We start from the raw sequence: 16,927 nt of genomic DNA, 5'->3' as shown, positions 1-16,927 counted from the left end.
CTCATGGGAGAGTCAGAAGGGCCTCTATATACATAAGATGACTGGGCATGCTGAAATCTAACATGTCTGATCCTTCCCCTGGCTTTATCTGTCAGGGTAGAGTCAGAAGACTTGCTCTATACATAAGATGACTGGGTATGCTGAATCCAACATGTGCAATCCTTTTGCATCAACCCGTTTAACCCTTTTAAATGGATTTCTAAAAAGTTTGTACAATGAATCAGCCATACAGTGAATTAACCTTTTATTCGCACAATTGAAATCATATACTGGCAGGATATGAAATCTTAGATGGAACAAGAATCGTATCCTAAAAGTGAGTATAGTTATGTAGCGACACGGACAGCCGGTATGGTATGTTGTGTCTTTGTCGGGGATATGGTCTTACAATATGAAGTTATGATGTCCAACATGAGCCTTATACATGCCTTACAGTTTCAGGAATATATAGGATAACATAAATATTTGGGAAGAAAAGGGTTAAATAAATATGATGTTACGGTTAATGTGGTCCTCTACGTACCTACTAAATCATAGCAGCAAAATAGATCACTCCTATGGTTCCACGTCAGAAAAAAAAAAAAAAAAAAACCTACCTACTAAAAGACAGTACTTATTGGAAATCTAGCAGTAGAAATACCAGTCTGACTCTTAGAAGTCCGTTCACTACTTAATTGGCGCCACTCCACTGATTCTGACGCACTTGGAATTTTTTCTCTAGCCCTCACCGTTCCGCAGTTATCGCTGTCTGTAGTTTAAGCAGTGTGTATGCAAATTAGTCTCTTTGTTGTCAGGTGGGCGTTCCTGGGAAGTCTGGTACTTCCCAGCTGACAGTGAAGCGCTAAATCTGCATATCCAGAGCTGTAATTGGCATCACTGATTGCTCAGGAATGGTAGATGATAGAGAAAAAATTCCAACTATTCTGGAATTCGTGGAGCGGCACCTTTTAAGTGGTACAAAGAGGTAATAAAAGATTCTCTTTAAGGTTGCACTACTATGACAACACTTCTTGCCCAAATCACTGTTTACATTTCAGTTGTCTTAAGTTTTACATCAGACAATTATGATAAATCTCCGCTAATGGTGTCCACCCAAGGATTGTTCTTCTGGTAGGTCTCCTTTAAGTTTTCAGTCAAAAAACACACACATCTAGCAAAAGTTATGCTTCCGTCAGACTAAATAGTTTGTTCTAGAATGTTCTATATAAAGTCCATTTAGAGAGTGGTTAAAATTGATATTAATTATCCACTGTGACCATGAATGATTATAGGCAAGTATCTAATATCCAATATTCTGATATTGTATAACAATATAGTTAAAATCTGGGAGTCCTGGTGGTCTAGGGTTATAAAGAGGTCAATTATCCATGGTGGCAGAGGTTGATCATAGGTTAATATGTAATATCCCTGGGAGGCTAGAGGGGTTTTCATATAATATACCGTAATATTATTAGTGATTAAAGCCTAAGATGCCTGGTGGTCTTGGGTGATGAAGGGATTTATATGGTAAGCTTAAAGGACATTACCACCAGGATGAAATGCTGTGTGCAAATGAGCCTGAGGAGCTCCAGGCTCAATTAAACACTGATGGACCTGGAGCCCCTCAGGCTCATTTGCATACAGCCCTTCATCCTGGTGGTAGATGCCCTTTAATATGGTCATTATATGGAGACATAAAGGGGTTTAGTTCTTTATATTTAATCCTATATATATCCTATATAATATATAGTTGTGAAAACATTGTCTGCCTGAGCCTTGAAATAAATCAGGATGGTTATAGGGCAATATTTAATATTAATGGAGGTCTAGCGTGGTTTTGTGTTAATCATTAAATACTGTGAAATCATTAAAAAAAAACATATGCCAGGTGGGCTAAGGGTTAGAAAGGGGTTAATTAATTATTAGGCTGTTTAAGGATGGTCAAGGACTAATGTGCAACATCCCAGGAGGTCTAGGGTGGTGGTAAGTTAGTATTATTTAAAACTAGAGTTAGCGGTTAAAGCCAATTATTCCTGGTCATTTGCGCTGATAAAGGGATCCCTGGTGGTCTAGTGGTGCAAATTTCATATAATATAATACTACAATAAGCTTTTTAATATACCTAGTGGTTAGTGTTAGTGTGTCTAGTGGTCTGGGATGATGAAGGGATTCCTGGTGTCCTAGGGTTGTGTAATGATTCATGTTTAACATTATATAATACTACTAGTCAGTATGTCTAGTGGTCTGGGGTTGTTTAGTGCTGCATATTCCATATTATATAATACTAACATTTAGTATGTCTAGTGGTCTGGGGTGATGAAGGGATTAATATCGATATGGATTCTCCAAGGTGCCCTAGCATGGCTACAGATCAGTATTTCATTTCCCTGGTGGTCTAGGGTGATTTTGTGGTGCACATTTGGCATTCTATAATATAATTATGATATATGATTATTATTATGTGGCAGTGATGATGATGTAGGGAATTTGGAAATTTTTTTTGCCTGTATTAAGAAGTTATATAAAGTTATGTTTTGAACATCCCCTCTCACATCCTCTACATTATCATGTTTAGCATGGCCGAGTGTGCATGTATGCTTTATAGGGAGAGAGGAATATATGAGGAGATGGCTGCCTACAAATAGATGAGGCTTCTCATCTTTCTCACCCATTTGTTATTTGTCAAATTCTAGTCAGGGATCCCTATGTAGGTTACAATAAATCGTCACCAAAAATGGACTTTATATAGTATAAGTTCTTCTTTTAACATGTCATTGGTAAATCTCACTTTATATCTGATGTACCCCATCCTCCTAGGTTCCCAATAACCCTCTATAGGGACCTACTGTGGGTACATGCTGAGCTTCAGAACATTACACTGAATACAGGCCTAGTGGCGGCCATTTTGTTTCCATAGTGACCTCTCTGTGGTGAGTCGCATCTTGTTTTCTAACAGGATTAGACATAGAACAGAACAAGACCTGAAGCGGTGGGATGTACACACTTTGTATGTGGTAACATATGTCCTACAGAAGGATGTGTTCATTATATTAAGGGTTTTTGAGAGAAGCCATGACAGCCCGGCCTCTGTGTTGCCTCAGAAAAGTCCTGATACAGTGGGCTGGAACATGATAATAAACACCCCGGGCCACAAGCCTAGGTCGTATTGAAGAGAACAGACGGGTGGACATCACAGATATCGTACCACTTGGAGTTGATCTTCCTCCTAGGCCATAGTCCATTCACAGGCAGTGACGCGTTGGCTTGTCGGTCGTCCTCTTTGACCATTTTCCAGAAATAACTGTTTTTGATGAAATATGTGGATTTGTAAGTGTACGAGTAGTAGACGGCATCGATGTATCCGACTGGGTGGTCTGAAGGGTCCACCGGTGGGAAGACGTCTATAATCCGTTTTGGGAAATTATCGGTCACCTTGTTCTTCTCTATACTGAAGGCAGTTACCTAAAAAAATATGAGAGATCTAGATATAAGTGCTGGGTATACGGAATGTGTCAAGTACAGGTGCAGGTCTGGTGCCACCCATCTGATGGTAGACATTGGAAGGTTTAGAGGTTGATTACTCTGGATCGGTTGGGACCACAGAAAAAATTTCAATTACTATCAGTAGTAATAAGTAGTATCAATCAGTAGTGGCAAAGGGGTTTCTGAGAATCTGAGTGGGGGAAAAAATAAAGCATACTTATACTGCTCCGTCTCCCAGTTCCCACGTTGCTTCGGGTCTTCCTGTTTTAGGCACTGTGTGTGACAGGAAGTTCTGGTGAGGTCAAGGGACCCGCTTCAGCCAATGACCACGGAACTAAACTTCCATTCTCCATAGGAGATAACTTCCTTTGTTATCTACAGGTCTGAGGAGGCCACTTGTTGGCCATGACCACCCAGAACTGCCTGGACGCAGAAGCTAAAAACCCAGAAGTAACGGCGCAATGTGGGAACCAGGAGACAGACCAGGCAGGTACAGTAAGTATGCTTTATTCTTTTCCCCACTCATGCCTTAGTCCTCTAGAAGTTTTTTAGATTACTGGAGACCCCTTTATAGGATGACACAGTTGGAGTTAATGTAGGTGGTGAAAGGTCCGCAATGAAGATGGAGATGGCAGATAAGTTATGGTATAGTTGTGGAGAAAGGACCATAACTTATGCATAGTGAGATATGTAGAGGAGATTACTTACATTGTTTCCCCTAAAGAAGTATATGAGTCTGTCTTTGCTTTCGAATAAAGCTGCGTCAACGGGACTTGGGGCTCCAGGGAAGACATCTGATATCAGCTGAGGGTACTTATTCTTCTTCCAGTCTTCAGTATATGCCATGTCTTTCTCAGGGTCATAACGCCAAACTTGAGTACCTTTCATAGAAATAAATATCCAAATTAGATATTCTGGTTTTCTAGTACCTTTGTGTGCCTATGCCTTGAATAATATTTGAGATATACAGTATGTTGGGAAATCCTCTAAGGTATAATTCTTTATACCCAGTGTCGGACTGGCCCATCAGAGTCCCGGAGGATCCTCCGATGGGCCAAGGCTCTAACCTAATACTGAGCACCATAGAGACAGCAGAAGACAACCTAATTTGGAGGTTTCTAGGGTTTATTTCCTAGAGGATGAAGGGTGGTCCCTGGAACAATCTTATCTGGTGGGCCCCAGATGTCCTAATCCTAGCCGCTCACTCCCGCCCCTCTCTATAGCGATATATATGGCTACGGCGTCGTATTATTGGGAACGATAGGACATGTCCTATCTTTCACCCAGCTACGGAACGGTACGGTGCCGCACGTGTGCCCATTGCCATGTATGGGGGACATATATACGTCAGCCGTGTATACGTCTGTCGTATATCTATCCCCCATACGTTCGTGTGAATATAGCCTAATGAATAAACTTATATACCAGATGTTATGTAACTTTCTTTACCTTTGAAGAAATATTGTGCATCAATATTTCGAGTCCAGACATGAACGTAAGCATCAATGTTGTTTTCTGGAAGCCCTTTCCACCCCGTCTTGATGGGAAGAGGGTCCCCAAACCTAGTTCTGTTACTTTTGTTTTCATACATCCAGTACCAGCTGGTCTTGAAGAAATAGGTGTTGAACCTGTAGACAACTTCCCCACTTAATTTTCGTTCCTTCCTCACCCAATCAAAAACGGTGCTGAAGCTTCCATCACAGGCACCTGAAGGGGGAAGGACAACAATTTGAGGAGCTAGTTGTTACAGAGTAGTAGCCCAGAGGCCTCTTTAGGACATATGAAGACCCATATTCAGGGTCCAGGAGCATTAAATTATGCTGTTTAAAAAAATTAGAAACTGTTGATTGACATATTACGCTTTGTTCAGACTTTTATCCTCAATGGGGTACATCATATGACTGCCACCAATGGAATCCCAATGGATCCAGTCTAGGATACACTAATGGATCCAGTCTACACTAGGTGCATCATTAGGTTCATCATTTGGACGAACTGTGATACATCTTCTGTCAAATATGACATAAACTCTAACGGAGGCTCCAATGGACTGAGTCTTAGGTCTTAACTGACATGAACTTGCAATTACCATATTTTTTCTGCACGGTTTTTCTGTCTTCCCAGTCCAGCTCAAAATGCTTTCCTTGAGGGGTGTAGTTTGGTTGCATTACTGATCCTTGGCGATTGATATGGGGTAGACCAAGGGCATGGCCAATTTCGTGAACTGCAACCTACAAAAAGTAACATAAAAATGCTATAAACTTGTATCAACACTAAAAGCCTATGTTTCCCTTATTATCTTCTAACATCAGAGCAGGGGACTGGCCAATGACCTCCATCATAGACGCACCTTCAAGAGACTGATTCCTTGCTCACTACTCGGCCCGACAAAATGTTCATCGTCATCGAAATGAATGTCTCCTAGATACCAGGCGTGTGCAAACTGCTGTCCAACCCCATCGAATGCTTGGGAGCAACCGAGATGTTGGCCTGTAAAAAACAAAACAAATTAGAATCATCTAAAACGTCACATTTCCACTGATCAGCCACTTACGGAACTAGTTGTGATCATCAAAATTCCCAGGTATTAAAGCCCCAGTGATCAGACAATTCAGATTACATACCCGAAATGGTATAGAGGTTATAAACTGCAAAGTATGGACCTGAGTCTTAGACGTCATAAGACGCCTAACACAGTGAGAACTGTTTATGACACTGGGTCTGGTGCTACTGCCTAATGTCCATCTATTACGTGCTGTAGCACCAGACAGAGCCTTACTAGCTAGGTCCCTACTGTAGTGAAGGAGTCGGGTCACCCTTACTAATAATGATCATGATTGGCCTATCCTAAGGTAAGGTCAACAAATGACCTCTTAGAAGTTCTTACATTGATATATCAATGGAAAAAAGGTTTAACCTGCCTGTGCCGAAGCCAACTCGAATGTCTATGTCTTCTCCTGTGAGGTCCTCTTCGAACTGTAATGGTATCACCTCACTCCACATTCGGAAAGCAGTGTTGAGTATTCTCCTCTGTTGCTCAATAGTCAACTGCATGCTGTATCCTTCCCCCATAAGCCTCCACTTCAGTGTTCTCTTTGAAAAACTCAATGGATTATCATTTTCCACCGCATGTCTGTTGTCCCGTTTTCTCCTAAAGTGGCCAACCAGTTTGGACAAAACACTTCTCTTCCCTCGAGGGTTTTCTGTGTTTGAGGAGTCGTGATGAGTTTCGTTTGTAGCCCAGAGACTCAATGTTGAATTTTTACGCTTTGATGGTGCTTTTATATCAGGAACTCCACAGCGAGGCTTGTTCATGGCCTGCTTGGTTGGGTTATCCAGGATTCCGGTTATGTTCAGTCCATTGGCTTCTTGAAATTTTTTCAAAGACTCTGAAAAATCTGGATTGACTTCAGTCTTATTGGGAGATGTGAAAATTGTTCGTTCTTCTGAGTCCCCTTCTGACATGAGTTGAGAAACATCTTGGGGGGCTGGGTCAAATTCAGGAATGTCTCTAAATGCTTGTTCCTCCCAATTTACTGGTGCTACCCATCCATATTTCACCAGGTATTGCTGTCGAAAAGATTGAAATAAGGATATTAAAACTTTTATAGGTTTTATTACAACTGCATTCCCCCAACAATCCTGTTATTATTGGAACTTATGACAACTCCGGAACAAGCTATTATAATATGGGCAATTTGGGCAGAAGCCCGGGGCTTGAGGATGACCACCCAAACGACACAAGTTTTATACTACCCTGCAGAGATAATTAGGAGAGGAACCTCACACCTGAAATCATGAAGGTCATCCAAATGTCTTCAAACTTTAGAACTGAAAGTCAGTAGGAGGGACCCATCCTTCTTTCTCAAGAAGTTTGGTTCTGGTACCATACATAGTCAGTGACTGTCAAACCCTTAGAAAATTAGACTTGTGGGCGCCAGTGGAACAATACCTACTAAAGAGATGGATTTAGTGAAGTTGGCGAAAAGGGAAATTCTTATTTTATGGGGAAGTTACTTGTGGATTTTCCATTCAATGTTACCTCAAGTCCCAATGTCTCTAAGTAGGGGCAGTATTTTGGCAGGAATTAGATGTCCACCAATGTCCCCCATGTAATGGTCAGGTGGTCTTCTATGGAAAAGTCAGTGTGAAAGAGGGGGATCACGTAGATAACACACTGAGAAGTAGTCCCAAGTCAAACCAGTTTGGTGACATGGTGGGTCCACTCCCACTGTCTCATTTTTGTCACATCTTGATGGAGACTATACCCTTCTCCGTGTCAACTCATGACTCCACTCATCGTTGACCTTTAGTGACCATTACTTGAAGCCAAAAACTGGCACACCCTAGTACTATGGAAAAGTCAGTGTGAAAGAGGGGGATCACGTAGATAACACACTGAGAAGTAGTCCCAAGTCAAACCAGTTTGGTGACATGGTGGGTCCACTCCCACTGTCTCATTTTTGTCACATCTTGATGGAGACTATACCCTTCTCCGTGTCAACTCATGACTCCACTCATCGTTGACCTTTAGTGACCATTACATGAAGCCAAAAACTGGCACACCCTAGTACTATTATTTTGAACTTTTTATGAGATCAAAAATAAGTCTATAATTTGTGTCCCGAAATCGGAACGTTGGGCATGGCTTCCTGACTGTATCTTCTAACCCAGCAGCAAAAATTCCTTCGTGTGGTCCGACTATCCTTCCAGGGATTATGGCTCTCCGCTATCATTTCTGTGGAGGTGTTAGAAATATTTGTGATGAATTTTACAGCCAAACCTACATGAAAAATGCTTCTCCCTCCCTGCGTTGTGTACACACTTGGTGGTGCTTGGTGGAGATGCGCTTCAAGGATGTTTACACTCATTCCTCAGTCATGGTTCTGCTCAGATTTTATCAGTTTCATTTTTCTGTATAAATACTATATATATGATGGTGTTGGTTCTTCCACTTGAAAAGGTTATCTTCTAAACTATGATTACATCCTCCTTCGTCTATAAGGGGGTATTCTCACACCATTTATGATACTCCTGCTGGATCTGCCCTGCTATTTAGTTCCTGCAGTAATCTAGTAATGACCTCAGATATTTCTCTCTATGAATCTCTAAATCACGTCCTGAACTTTGACCTGACTATGCGTAACCCCTTAAAGGGAACCTGTCAGTACAATTTGGCCTAATAAACCATAATCAGTATGTTGCCAAGCAACTGAACACCTTCCAGATTGCGTTACTTTCATGACCCAGTGTGGTGGCATCATCCAGAAAATCAACTTTGAAGTAAGATGTAAACTGAATGTATAAAGTCAAGTAGGTGGAGATTTTAGCACTCAAGTCAAGATCTAACTTTAAAGTTGATTTTCTGGATGATGCCATGACCACAGAACCATGAAAGAAAGAAAAACTAGAAGGTGTTACGCCGTTTGACAATATACTGGTAGTGGTTTATTAGGCAAATTCCTGGTGACAGGTTCCCTTTAACGACATGTGACATATCTACGGATTTCGGAGAGGGCCCACTGGCAACACCCAATCGGTGCTACAGCTTTGCTTGGCCACCGCCATCATGGTTTCAATCGTTGCTCCCTGTGACGTCATTGGGGAGTGACGATCTGTTGCTTTGTAAGACCAGACACTGTATAGCAGCTGATCACTCGTTACAATGTGCCAGTGGCACATTGTTATTCATGATTAGTACACTACCCATATGGCAGTATATGGTAGGCTCAATCAGACAACCTAGGGTTAAAGTGCCCTAAGGGGTCTGAAAAATAGTAAAAAAAATAAAAATAAATAAATAAAAAACAAATAAAAATTCTATTAGCCCCTTTCACTAGAACCCTAGGTATTGCCGTGTTCCACAAATGTCCAATCGATCAAAATATGATAACGGTTATTCCCAATGTTTAACCCCGTAACAGGAAAATAGTGCCCAAATTCGAAAATGCCCCTTTTTTTTCCATTTTGCAACATATAAAAATTTGTATAACAAATGATCAAAAGGCCGTGCAGTCCTCAAAATGGTAGCATTAAAAACTGCATAAAAAGTCGCAAAAAAATGACATTGCATACAGCTCCGTACATCAAAGTATAAAAAAATTATTAGCGCCAGAAGATGGCAAAATGAACAATTAAAAAATTTTTTTTTTGTAAATGTATGAAAACACAATAAAACCTATATAAATTTGGTATCCCCGTGATCGACCGACCCAAAGAATAAAGTAGACATGTCATTTGGGGCGCACAGTGAAAGCCGTAAAATCCTAGCCCACAAGAAAATGGCGCAAATGCATGTTTTCATCAATTTCACTGCATTTGGAATTATTTTCCGCTTCCCAGTACTCGGCACATGTAATATTACTATATTAATATCATTTTGAAGGGGAATTTGTTAAGCAGCAGACAAGCCGTCACACAGCTCTGTGCACAGAATAATAAAAAAAGTTCTAGAATTTTTGAAGGTGGGGAGTGAAAAATTAAAACTCAAAAATGTAAAATTTTTAATCGTTAAGGGGTTAAGCTCCGCCTACCCTGACCTTTCCTTTGCTTCTGACCCATAGGGCGACCCAAGTGTCCTTGGAAGCCGCCCTAGTTCCAATTGGTTAGGTTACACAGTACAGAATAACGTTTTTGGGTGTATAGGCGGTCCCCTACTTAAGGACACCTGACTTACAGACGGACCTCTCTGCCCACTGTGACCTCTGGTGAAGCTCTCTGGATGTTACTATAGTCCCAGACTGCAATGATCAGCTGTAAGGTGTCTGTAATGAAGATTTATTGATAATCCTTGGTCCCATTACAGCTAAAAATTTGTCACTGGAGCAAAAACAAAAATTTGTCTAGAATATCAATTATAATATATACAGTTCCGACTTACATACAAATTCAACTTAAGAACAAACCTCCGGACCCTATCTTGTACGTAACTTGGGGACTGCATGTATTCGCTGTTCTCTGGTGCTGAAAAAAGTAGTGCTGGGAATTCCGGCTCTTCTTAGTGAGCTGGCTCATTAGGCTCCGCTCACTAAGAAGAGCCGCCTCTTGTGGCTCCTAAATGGCTCCCTATTATAAATATATAATAGGGAGCCGCAGGCCAGTCAGTCACCCCACATCGCTCCACTTTTAACTCGATATTATCTGGTTAAAGGGGGCGTGGTGAGCCATTTAGGGGCGGGGTTTAGTGAGCCGGCTCACATTGTTCACATAAATGAGCCGTTTTTTTGTGCCGGCTCGTTCGCAAACGACCCATTACTTGAAAATAGATAAAAAGTACAAGGCTAAGATTTCCGAAATTTTACAGATATGCAAAATAGTAGCCAAAATGTGTAGTTTTGTACTACGGTATACATTGTAACACAAGCTTGGTGTGTTCTCCATTGGTACAGAGCCCGTACCTGTGCAGCTTCCGGGGTCAGGATGGCTCCGGCTTGCGGATGATTTTGTAACTCAAGATCCGAATGATCCCTGTTATGGAAGAGCTTCTCGGAGCTGGTCCCCTTCAGGAATAGGAGGTAGGGGGAACTTATCAGGATTAACACAATTTTCAGGCCAACAACTTGCTCCATACCAGTTGTACCAGATCGTCTTCTGTTTTCATGTGATCGGCGTTACAATTTCTTGTAGTGTCAGGAAACGTTCCTCTTTCTTTTGTCAAGTTTTAAAAAATTCTTCAAAACTTGATTCCTGTCAAATCTAAACAAAAAATAATTAATCTTATTATACAATTCCTGTGCGACTCCAGGGGGTGAGATGTAATACCTGCACAGGGCCGGCACAGAGGTCCTATCATTTATCATTCATGCTCTTATTGAAAGGGTTAATGGTTGAAGAGCTTTTCTTATCTGCAGGCAGCATGTTATAGAGCAGGAGGAGCTGATCAGATTGTACATAGTGGCCTATCTGCAGGCAGCATGTTATAGAGCAGGAGGAGCTGATCAGATTGTACATAGTGGCCTATCTGCAGGCAGCATGTTATAGAGCAGGAGGAGCTAAGCAGATTGTACATAGTGGCCTATCTGCAGGCAGCATGTTATAGAGCAGGAGGAGCTAAGCAGATTGTACATAGTGTCCTATCTGCAGGCAGCATATTATAGAGCAGGAGGAGCTAAGCAGATTGTACATAGTGGCCTATCTGCAGGCAGCATGTTATAGAGCAGGAGGAGCTGAACAGATTGTACATAGTGTCCTATCTGCAGGCAGCATGTTATAGAGCAGGAGGAGCTGAGCAGATTGTACATAGTGTCCTATCTGCAGGCAGCATGTTATAGAGCAGGAGAAGCTGAGCAGATTGTACATAGTGTCCTATCTGCAGGCAGCATGTTATAGAGCAGGAGGAGCTGAACAGATTGTACATAGTGTCCTATCTGCAGGCAGCATGTTATAGAGCAGGAGGAGCTTAGCAGATTGTACATAGTGTCCTATCTGCAGGCAGCATGTTATAGAGCAGGAGGAGCTAAGCAGATTGTACATAGTGTCCTATCTACAGGCAGCATGTTATAGAGTAGGAGGAGCTGAGCAGATTGTACATAGTGTCCTATCTGCAGGCAGCATATTATAGAGCAGGATGAGCTGATCAGATTGTACATAGTGTCCTATCTGCAGGCAGCATATTATAGAGCAGGATGAGCTGATCAGATTGTACATAGTGTCCTATCTGCAGGCATAATGTTATAGAGCAGGAGGAGCTAAGCAGATTGTACAAAGTGTCCTATCTGCAGGCAGCGTGTTATAGAGCAGGAGGAGCTAAGCAGATTGCACATAGTGGCCTATCTGCAGGCAGCATGTTATAGAGCAGGAGGAGCTAAGCAGATTGTACATAGTGGCCTATCTGCAGGCAGCATGTTATAGAGCAGGAGGAGCTAAGCAGATTGTACATAGTGGCCTATCTGCAGGCAGCATGTTATAGAGCAGGAGGAGCTAAGCAGATTGTACATAGTGTCCTATCTGCAGGCAGCATATTATAGAGCAGGAGGAACTGAACAGATTGTACATAGTGTCCTATCTGCAGGCATCATGTTATAGAGCAGGAGGAGCTGAGCAGATTGTACATAGTGGCCTATTTGCAGGCAGCATGTTATAGAGCAGGAGGAGCTGAACAGATTGTACATAGTGTCCTATCTGCAGGCAGCATGCTATAGAGCAGGAGGAGCTTAGCAGATTTTATATAGTGTCCTTTCTGTAGGCATCATGTTACAGAGCAAGAGGAGCTGAGCAGATTGTACATAGTGTCCTATCTGCAGGCAGCATGTTATAGAGCAGGAGGAGCTGATCAGATTGTACATAGTGTCCTATCTGCAGGCATCATGTTATAGAGCAGGAGGAGCTAAGCAGATTGTACATAGTGTCCTATCTGCAGGCAGCATATTATAGAGCAGGAGGAACTGAACAGATTGTATATAGTGTCCTATCTGCAGGCATCATGTTATAGAGCAGGAGGAGCTGAGCAGATTGTACATAGTGGCCTATTTGCAGGCAGCATGTTATAGAGCAGGAGGAGCTGAACAGATTGTACATAGTGTCCTATCTGCAGGCAGCATGTTATAGAGCAGGAGGAGCTTAGCAGATTTTATATAGTGTCCTTTCTGTAGGCATCATGTTACAGAGCAAGAGGAGCTGAGCAGATTGTACATAGTGTCCTATCTGCAGGCAGCATGTTATAGAGCAGGAGGAACTGAGCAGATTGTACATAGTGTTTTTTCTGCAGGCAGCATATTATAGAGCAGGAGGAGCTGAGCAGATTGTATATAGTGCCCTACATGCAGGCAGCTTGTTATATAGAAGCAGGAGGAGCTGAGCAGACAGTACATAGAGTCCAATCTGTGGGCAGCATGTTATAGAGCAGGGTTAACAGATCAGGTTGAACATATTGGGGCAGATTTACTTAACCGGTCCATTCGCGATCCAGCGGCGCGTTCTCTGCGGTGGATTCGGGTCTTCACTAAGGCAGTTCCTCCGACGTCCACCAGGTGTCGCTGCTGCGCTGAAGGTATACTTGGTGAAGGTAAGCGCGTGTCCCGCGACACGTTTTTGTTTTTTAAATGCAGCGGTTTTTCCGAATCCGTCGGGTTTTCGTTCGGCCACTCCCCCCGATTTCCGTCGCGTGCGCCAGAATCTAGCAATACAGGGAAAATCGGCGCAAAACGGAAAACTTTGCGTAACCCGCCTTTAAAACGCGATTTGGGCCCTTAGTAAATGACCCCCATTGTCCTATCTACATGCTTCATGTTATAGAGCAGGAGGAGCTGAGCAGATTGTACATAGTGTCATATCTGCAGGCAGCATGTTATAGAGCAGGAGGAGCTTAGCACATAGTACATAGAGTCATATCTGTGGGCAGCATGTTATAGAGCAGGACGATCAAAGCTCATTGCACATAGTGTCCTGTCTGTGGGCAGCATGTTATAGAGCAGGATTAACAGATCAGGTTGAACATAGTGTCCTATCTACATGTATCATGTTATAGAGCAGGAGGAGCTGAGCATATTGTACATAATGTCCTATCTGCAGGCAGCATGTTATAGAGCAGGAGGAGCTGAGGAGATTGTACATAGTGTCCTATCTGCAGGCAGAATGTTATAGAGCAGGAGGAGCTGAGCAGATTGTACATAGTGTCTTATCTGCAGGCAGCATGTTATAGAGCAGGAGGAGCTGAGGAGATTGTACATAGTGTCCTATCTGCAGGAAGCATGTTATAGAGCAGGAGGAGCTGAGGAGATTATACATAGTGTCCTATGTGCAGGCACAGATTACAATATGAGGTTTTCTTATGTACTGAACACTGAAACACATTTATAAAACACTTTCTCCTAAATATCTACCAGTCCTAATGGCTACTCTTCCCGTACCTCACAATGAACCATAATGGTAGATTTATTATACACTTTTATCCTCTGTCATGACCAAAATGTCTTCCTTAATGATGAACTGCAGACACTCAGCCCCTTCCCCCTTATATCTTAACACCGTTTTACCTTACTGAACTTTTCTATCTTTACCTTTCATTTTCTATAACATATACTTATTTATAAAAATCAAAAAAATGTACAAAAATAAAGGATCTGGATGGGGAACCTATCAGCTGCTGACAAGCTGTTATTAATTCCTCTTTGCTTTAAGGGAAATCTATCACTGGGAATCGTCTTACTGAAGTAGATATCGTGGTATATTCCTCGTGGCTGTATCATCCATAAATTCTATTTTATATGCCCTAGTAATATACCTTTGTGCTAAAAAATGTTATTTCTCTTATGCATTGGGAACCAAACATACATTGAGCTGTAGCTACACTGATGCAGAAACATATCTTGTTTAATCCCTGATCCAAGTGGTTTTGCTGAAGAAACAATTATAAAATTCTGGACCTTGGGAAAGCTGGGTGCCCTGGCTGGCTGCAGTACATAAACACAGTATTTATGTACACGGAGCTTTCTGAGCTGTCCAGACAGGACTAATCAACCTGAGCTGAATAACTCATACACAGCAGCTGTGGGATGGTGCAGCGATTGATTACTTCTGTCTGTCAGCTAATATATCATTCTCTGGAGCAGTGCATAATTAGGGTAAGAGAAGAAGCATCTGACCAGGCACAGGAGCGATAGAGCCTCATTAATATCATTGTATACTTGTTTTTTCAAGATTAAACAAGATATGTTTCTGCATCAGTGTAGCTACAGCATTTTCAAGGTATGTTTGGTTCATAATGCATGAAAACAAATGATAGGTTTCCTTTAAAGAGGACCTGTCAGGTCAATTTGGGACCCTAAACCAACTACAGGTCCAAACTAGAGACCTCCAGCAACGCCATGGACTCACAGCCTTATTCACTGTAATAGGTTATCCCACCACAGATCCTATCCACAATCTCAGATCACTGAAAGTTCTTAATGCCTAATGCCACCCCACTGACCCATCCATTTGACTCCTATTGCAGTTTGGGGTTTTGAGGACCATCAGTACCGAGCCAACCCAGGCAAAAGTGGTCAACCCCATTAATTTACAATGGAGGTATCAGCAACTAAATATTACAAGGGGCGCAACAAACCATTACAAATTCTCAAAAGAATTCATAGAACACCAGGAAAACAGGTTTCCATGAAAAATGATGATCGTCAGACATGTCATAGGTGGAGGTCCATCTGGTGGAACCCAAGGGTCATCGAAGAATGACCCAATCCTGACCAGATCCCTGTCTCATTTCCTTTACTGAAATCCCAGCTGATGGACTTCCACGTATCTGAATTTTAGGTTAAAATCACAGTAAATTTTTAGCATAGTAATTCATATTACAGGAGAAGGATCAGTCCCCAAAAAAATGTGATTTTTTGGGGGAAAAACTGTCTTGTGAGGCAGCAGGGGGGATAAGTCCTACCTAATATTCATCATCTACAACTAGGTTACCCCTCAATTTAAGGGATTTTTTTGGAAACTCAATAGTGTTGTAGTCCTGTGTTACATTATCTGGATATACTTCGAGTTATGACTACAAAAATATTCAGAAAAACTTGCTGTTTGTTAACCCAGTCAAAGAGAAAACCCCCACAATAGGTAATTGTACTATACATAAATAGTAATTACTATTGTAAATACGTAATATAATATAGTAAATACGTAACTTGTAAATAGAAATACGTATTGTATTTCAGTGAACATATAAAAAACAGTATAAAAGAACAATAAAAAAAATGTAAAAAAAAATTATAATAAAAAAATAGTAAAAAAAAAATCAACTAAAACTCCCAGAACTATAATAAAATGCAGCACAATGTTAAAATTTAACACAAATAACCAACAATGTCATATATATAACTATAGTTTCTAGTCCCTTATGTCCTTAAAGCTCTAGGCAAGAAAACACTAATGCTGTTTAAAGGGTATTTAAAGGGAATGGGAGATATTAAGAATGTATACAGTCTTCAAAAACTTCATGAAAAACTGCATGTGTGTTTTCCGCCTCATAGAGCTTGACAGAAGACGAGTCTGGGTTGGGTTGTACTCACTTGCTGAGCTGAGATCCACCTTCTGGATGCGTCTGATGTTAGTCTGAAGCCTACTGTGCTTGGGTCTTCTTTAACAAGGTCAGGGCAGGGATGTGTGATCCCGCCCTTGAATAAATCAGGAACTTTCATCTGAGATGTCATACAAGCTGTTAGCTTATAACGAATGGCGCTAGCAATGCCAAAAAAAAAAAAACCCTAATCGTGTATCTGTGCACTCAAGCTACTTGTCTACAGCCGGGCAGGTCCTGGCTGTTATGAGACTGCAGCTACCAGGATCTCAGGAGGCTTCACTCATTATGTCAATGACTTGGTAATATTAACTTACACTGATGGGAATGGGACAATGTCCAACGTGACCTCATCCTTATCCTATGCGGAGTAATGGCATGGAACGTTGAGTCTTACTAGACTCAAGACAAGTCTAGATACTTTTCAGGGAGTCCTCGGTAATGTAGAATTAGGTTGAT

At 41.6% G+C, this 16,927-nt stretch overlaps 1 protein-coding gene and 1 long non-coding RNA gene across 2 annotated transcripts; one reads left to right on the top strand and one right to left on the bottom strand.

Moving 5' to 3' along the window:
• Window positions 1–227: 227 nt before the first annotated feature.
• On the bottom strand, window positions 228–16,613 carry LOC140126249 (matrix metalloproteinase-21-like). The gene is made up of 8 exons (XM_072145475.1): window positions 16,461–16,613; window positions 10,860–11,157; window positions 6,384–7,032; window positions 5,813–5,952; window positions 5,552–5,693; window positions 4,912–5,169; window positions 4,171–4,343; window positions 228–3,441 (listed from the first exon to the last, which is right to left on the bottom strand). The coding sequence occupies exons 2-8, from the start codon at window positions 11,028–11,030 to the stop codon at window positions 3,136–3,138; spliced, it is 1,839 nt and encodes a 612-aa protein (XP_072001576.1). The 5' UTR covers window positions 11,031–11,157; window positions 16,461–16,613; the 3' UTR covers window positions 228–3,135.
• LOC140126251 (uncharacterized) lies at window positions 2,921–11,151 on the top strand. The gene is made up of 3 exons (XR_011854789.1): window positions 2,921–2,986; window positions 3,844–3,957; window positions 10,851–11,151. It is a non-coding gene; the product is annotated as an uncharacterized lncRNA (long non-coding RNA).
• Window positions 16,614–16,927: the final 314 nt, after the last annotated feature.

Source organism: Engystomops pustulosus, chromosome 4 (genome assembly GCF_040894005.1).
Source record: "Engystomops pustulosus chromosome 4, aEngPut4.maternal, whole genome shotgun sequence".
In the NCBI taxonomy this organism is placed as follows: domain Eukaryota; kingdom Metazoa; phylum Chordata; class Amphibia; order Anura; family Leptodactylidae; genus Engystomops; species Engystomops pustulosus.
This window is presented reverse-complemented; position numbering and strand designations above follow the sequence as displayed.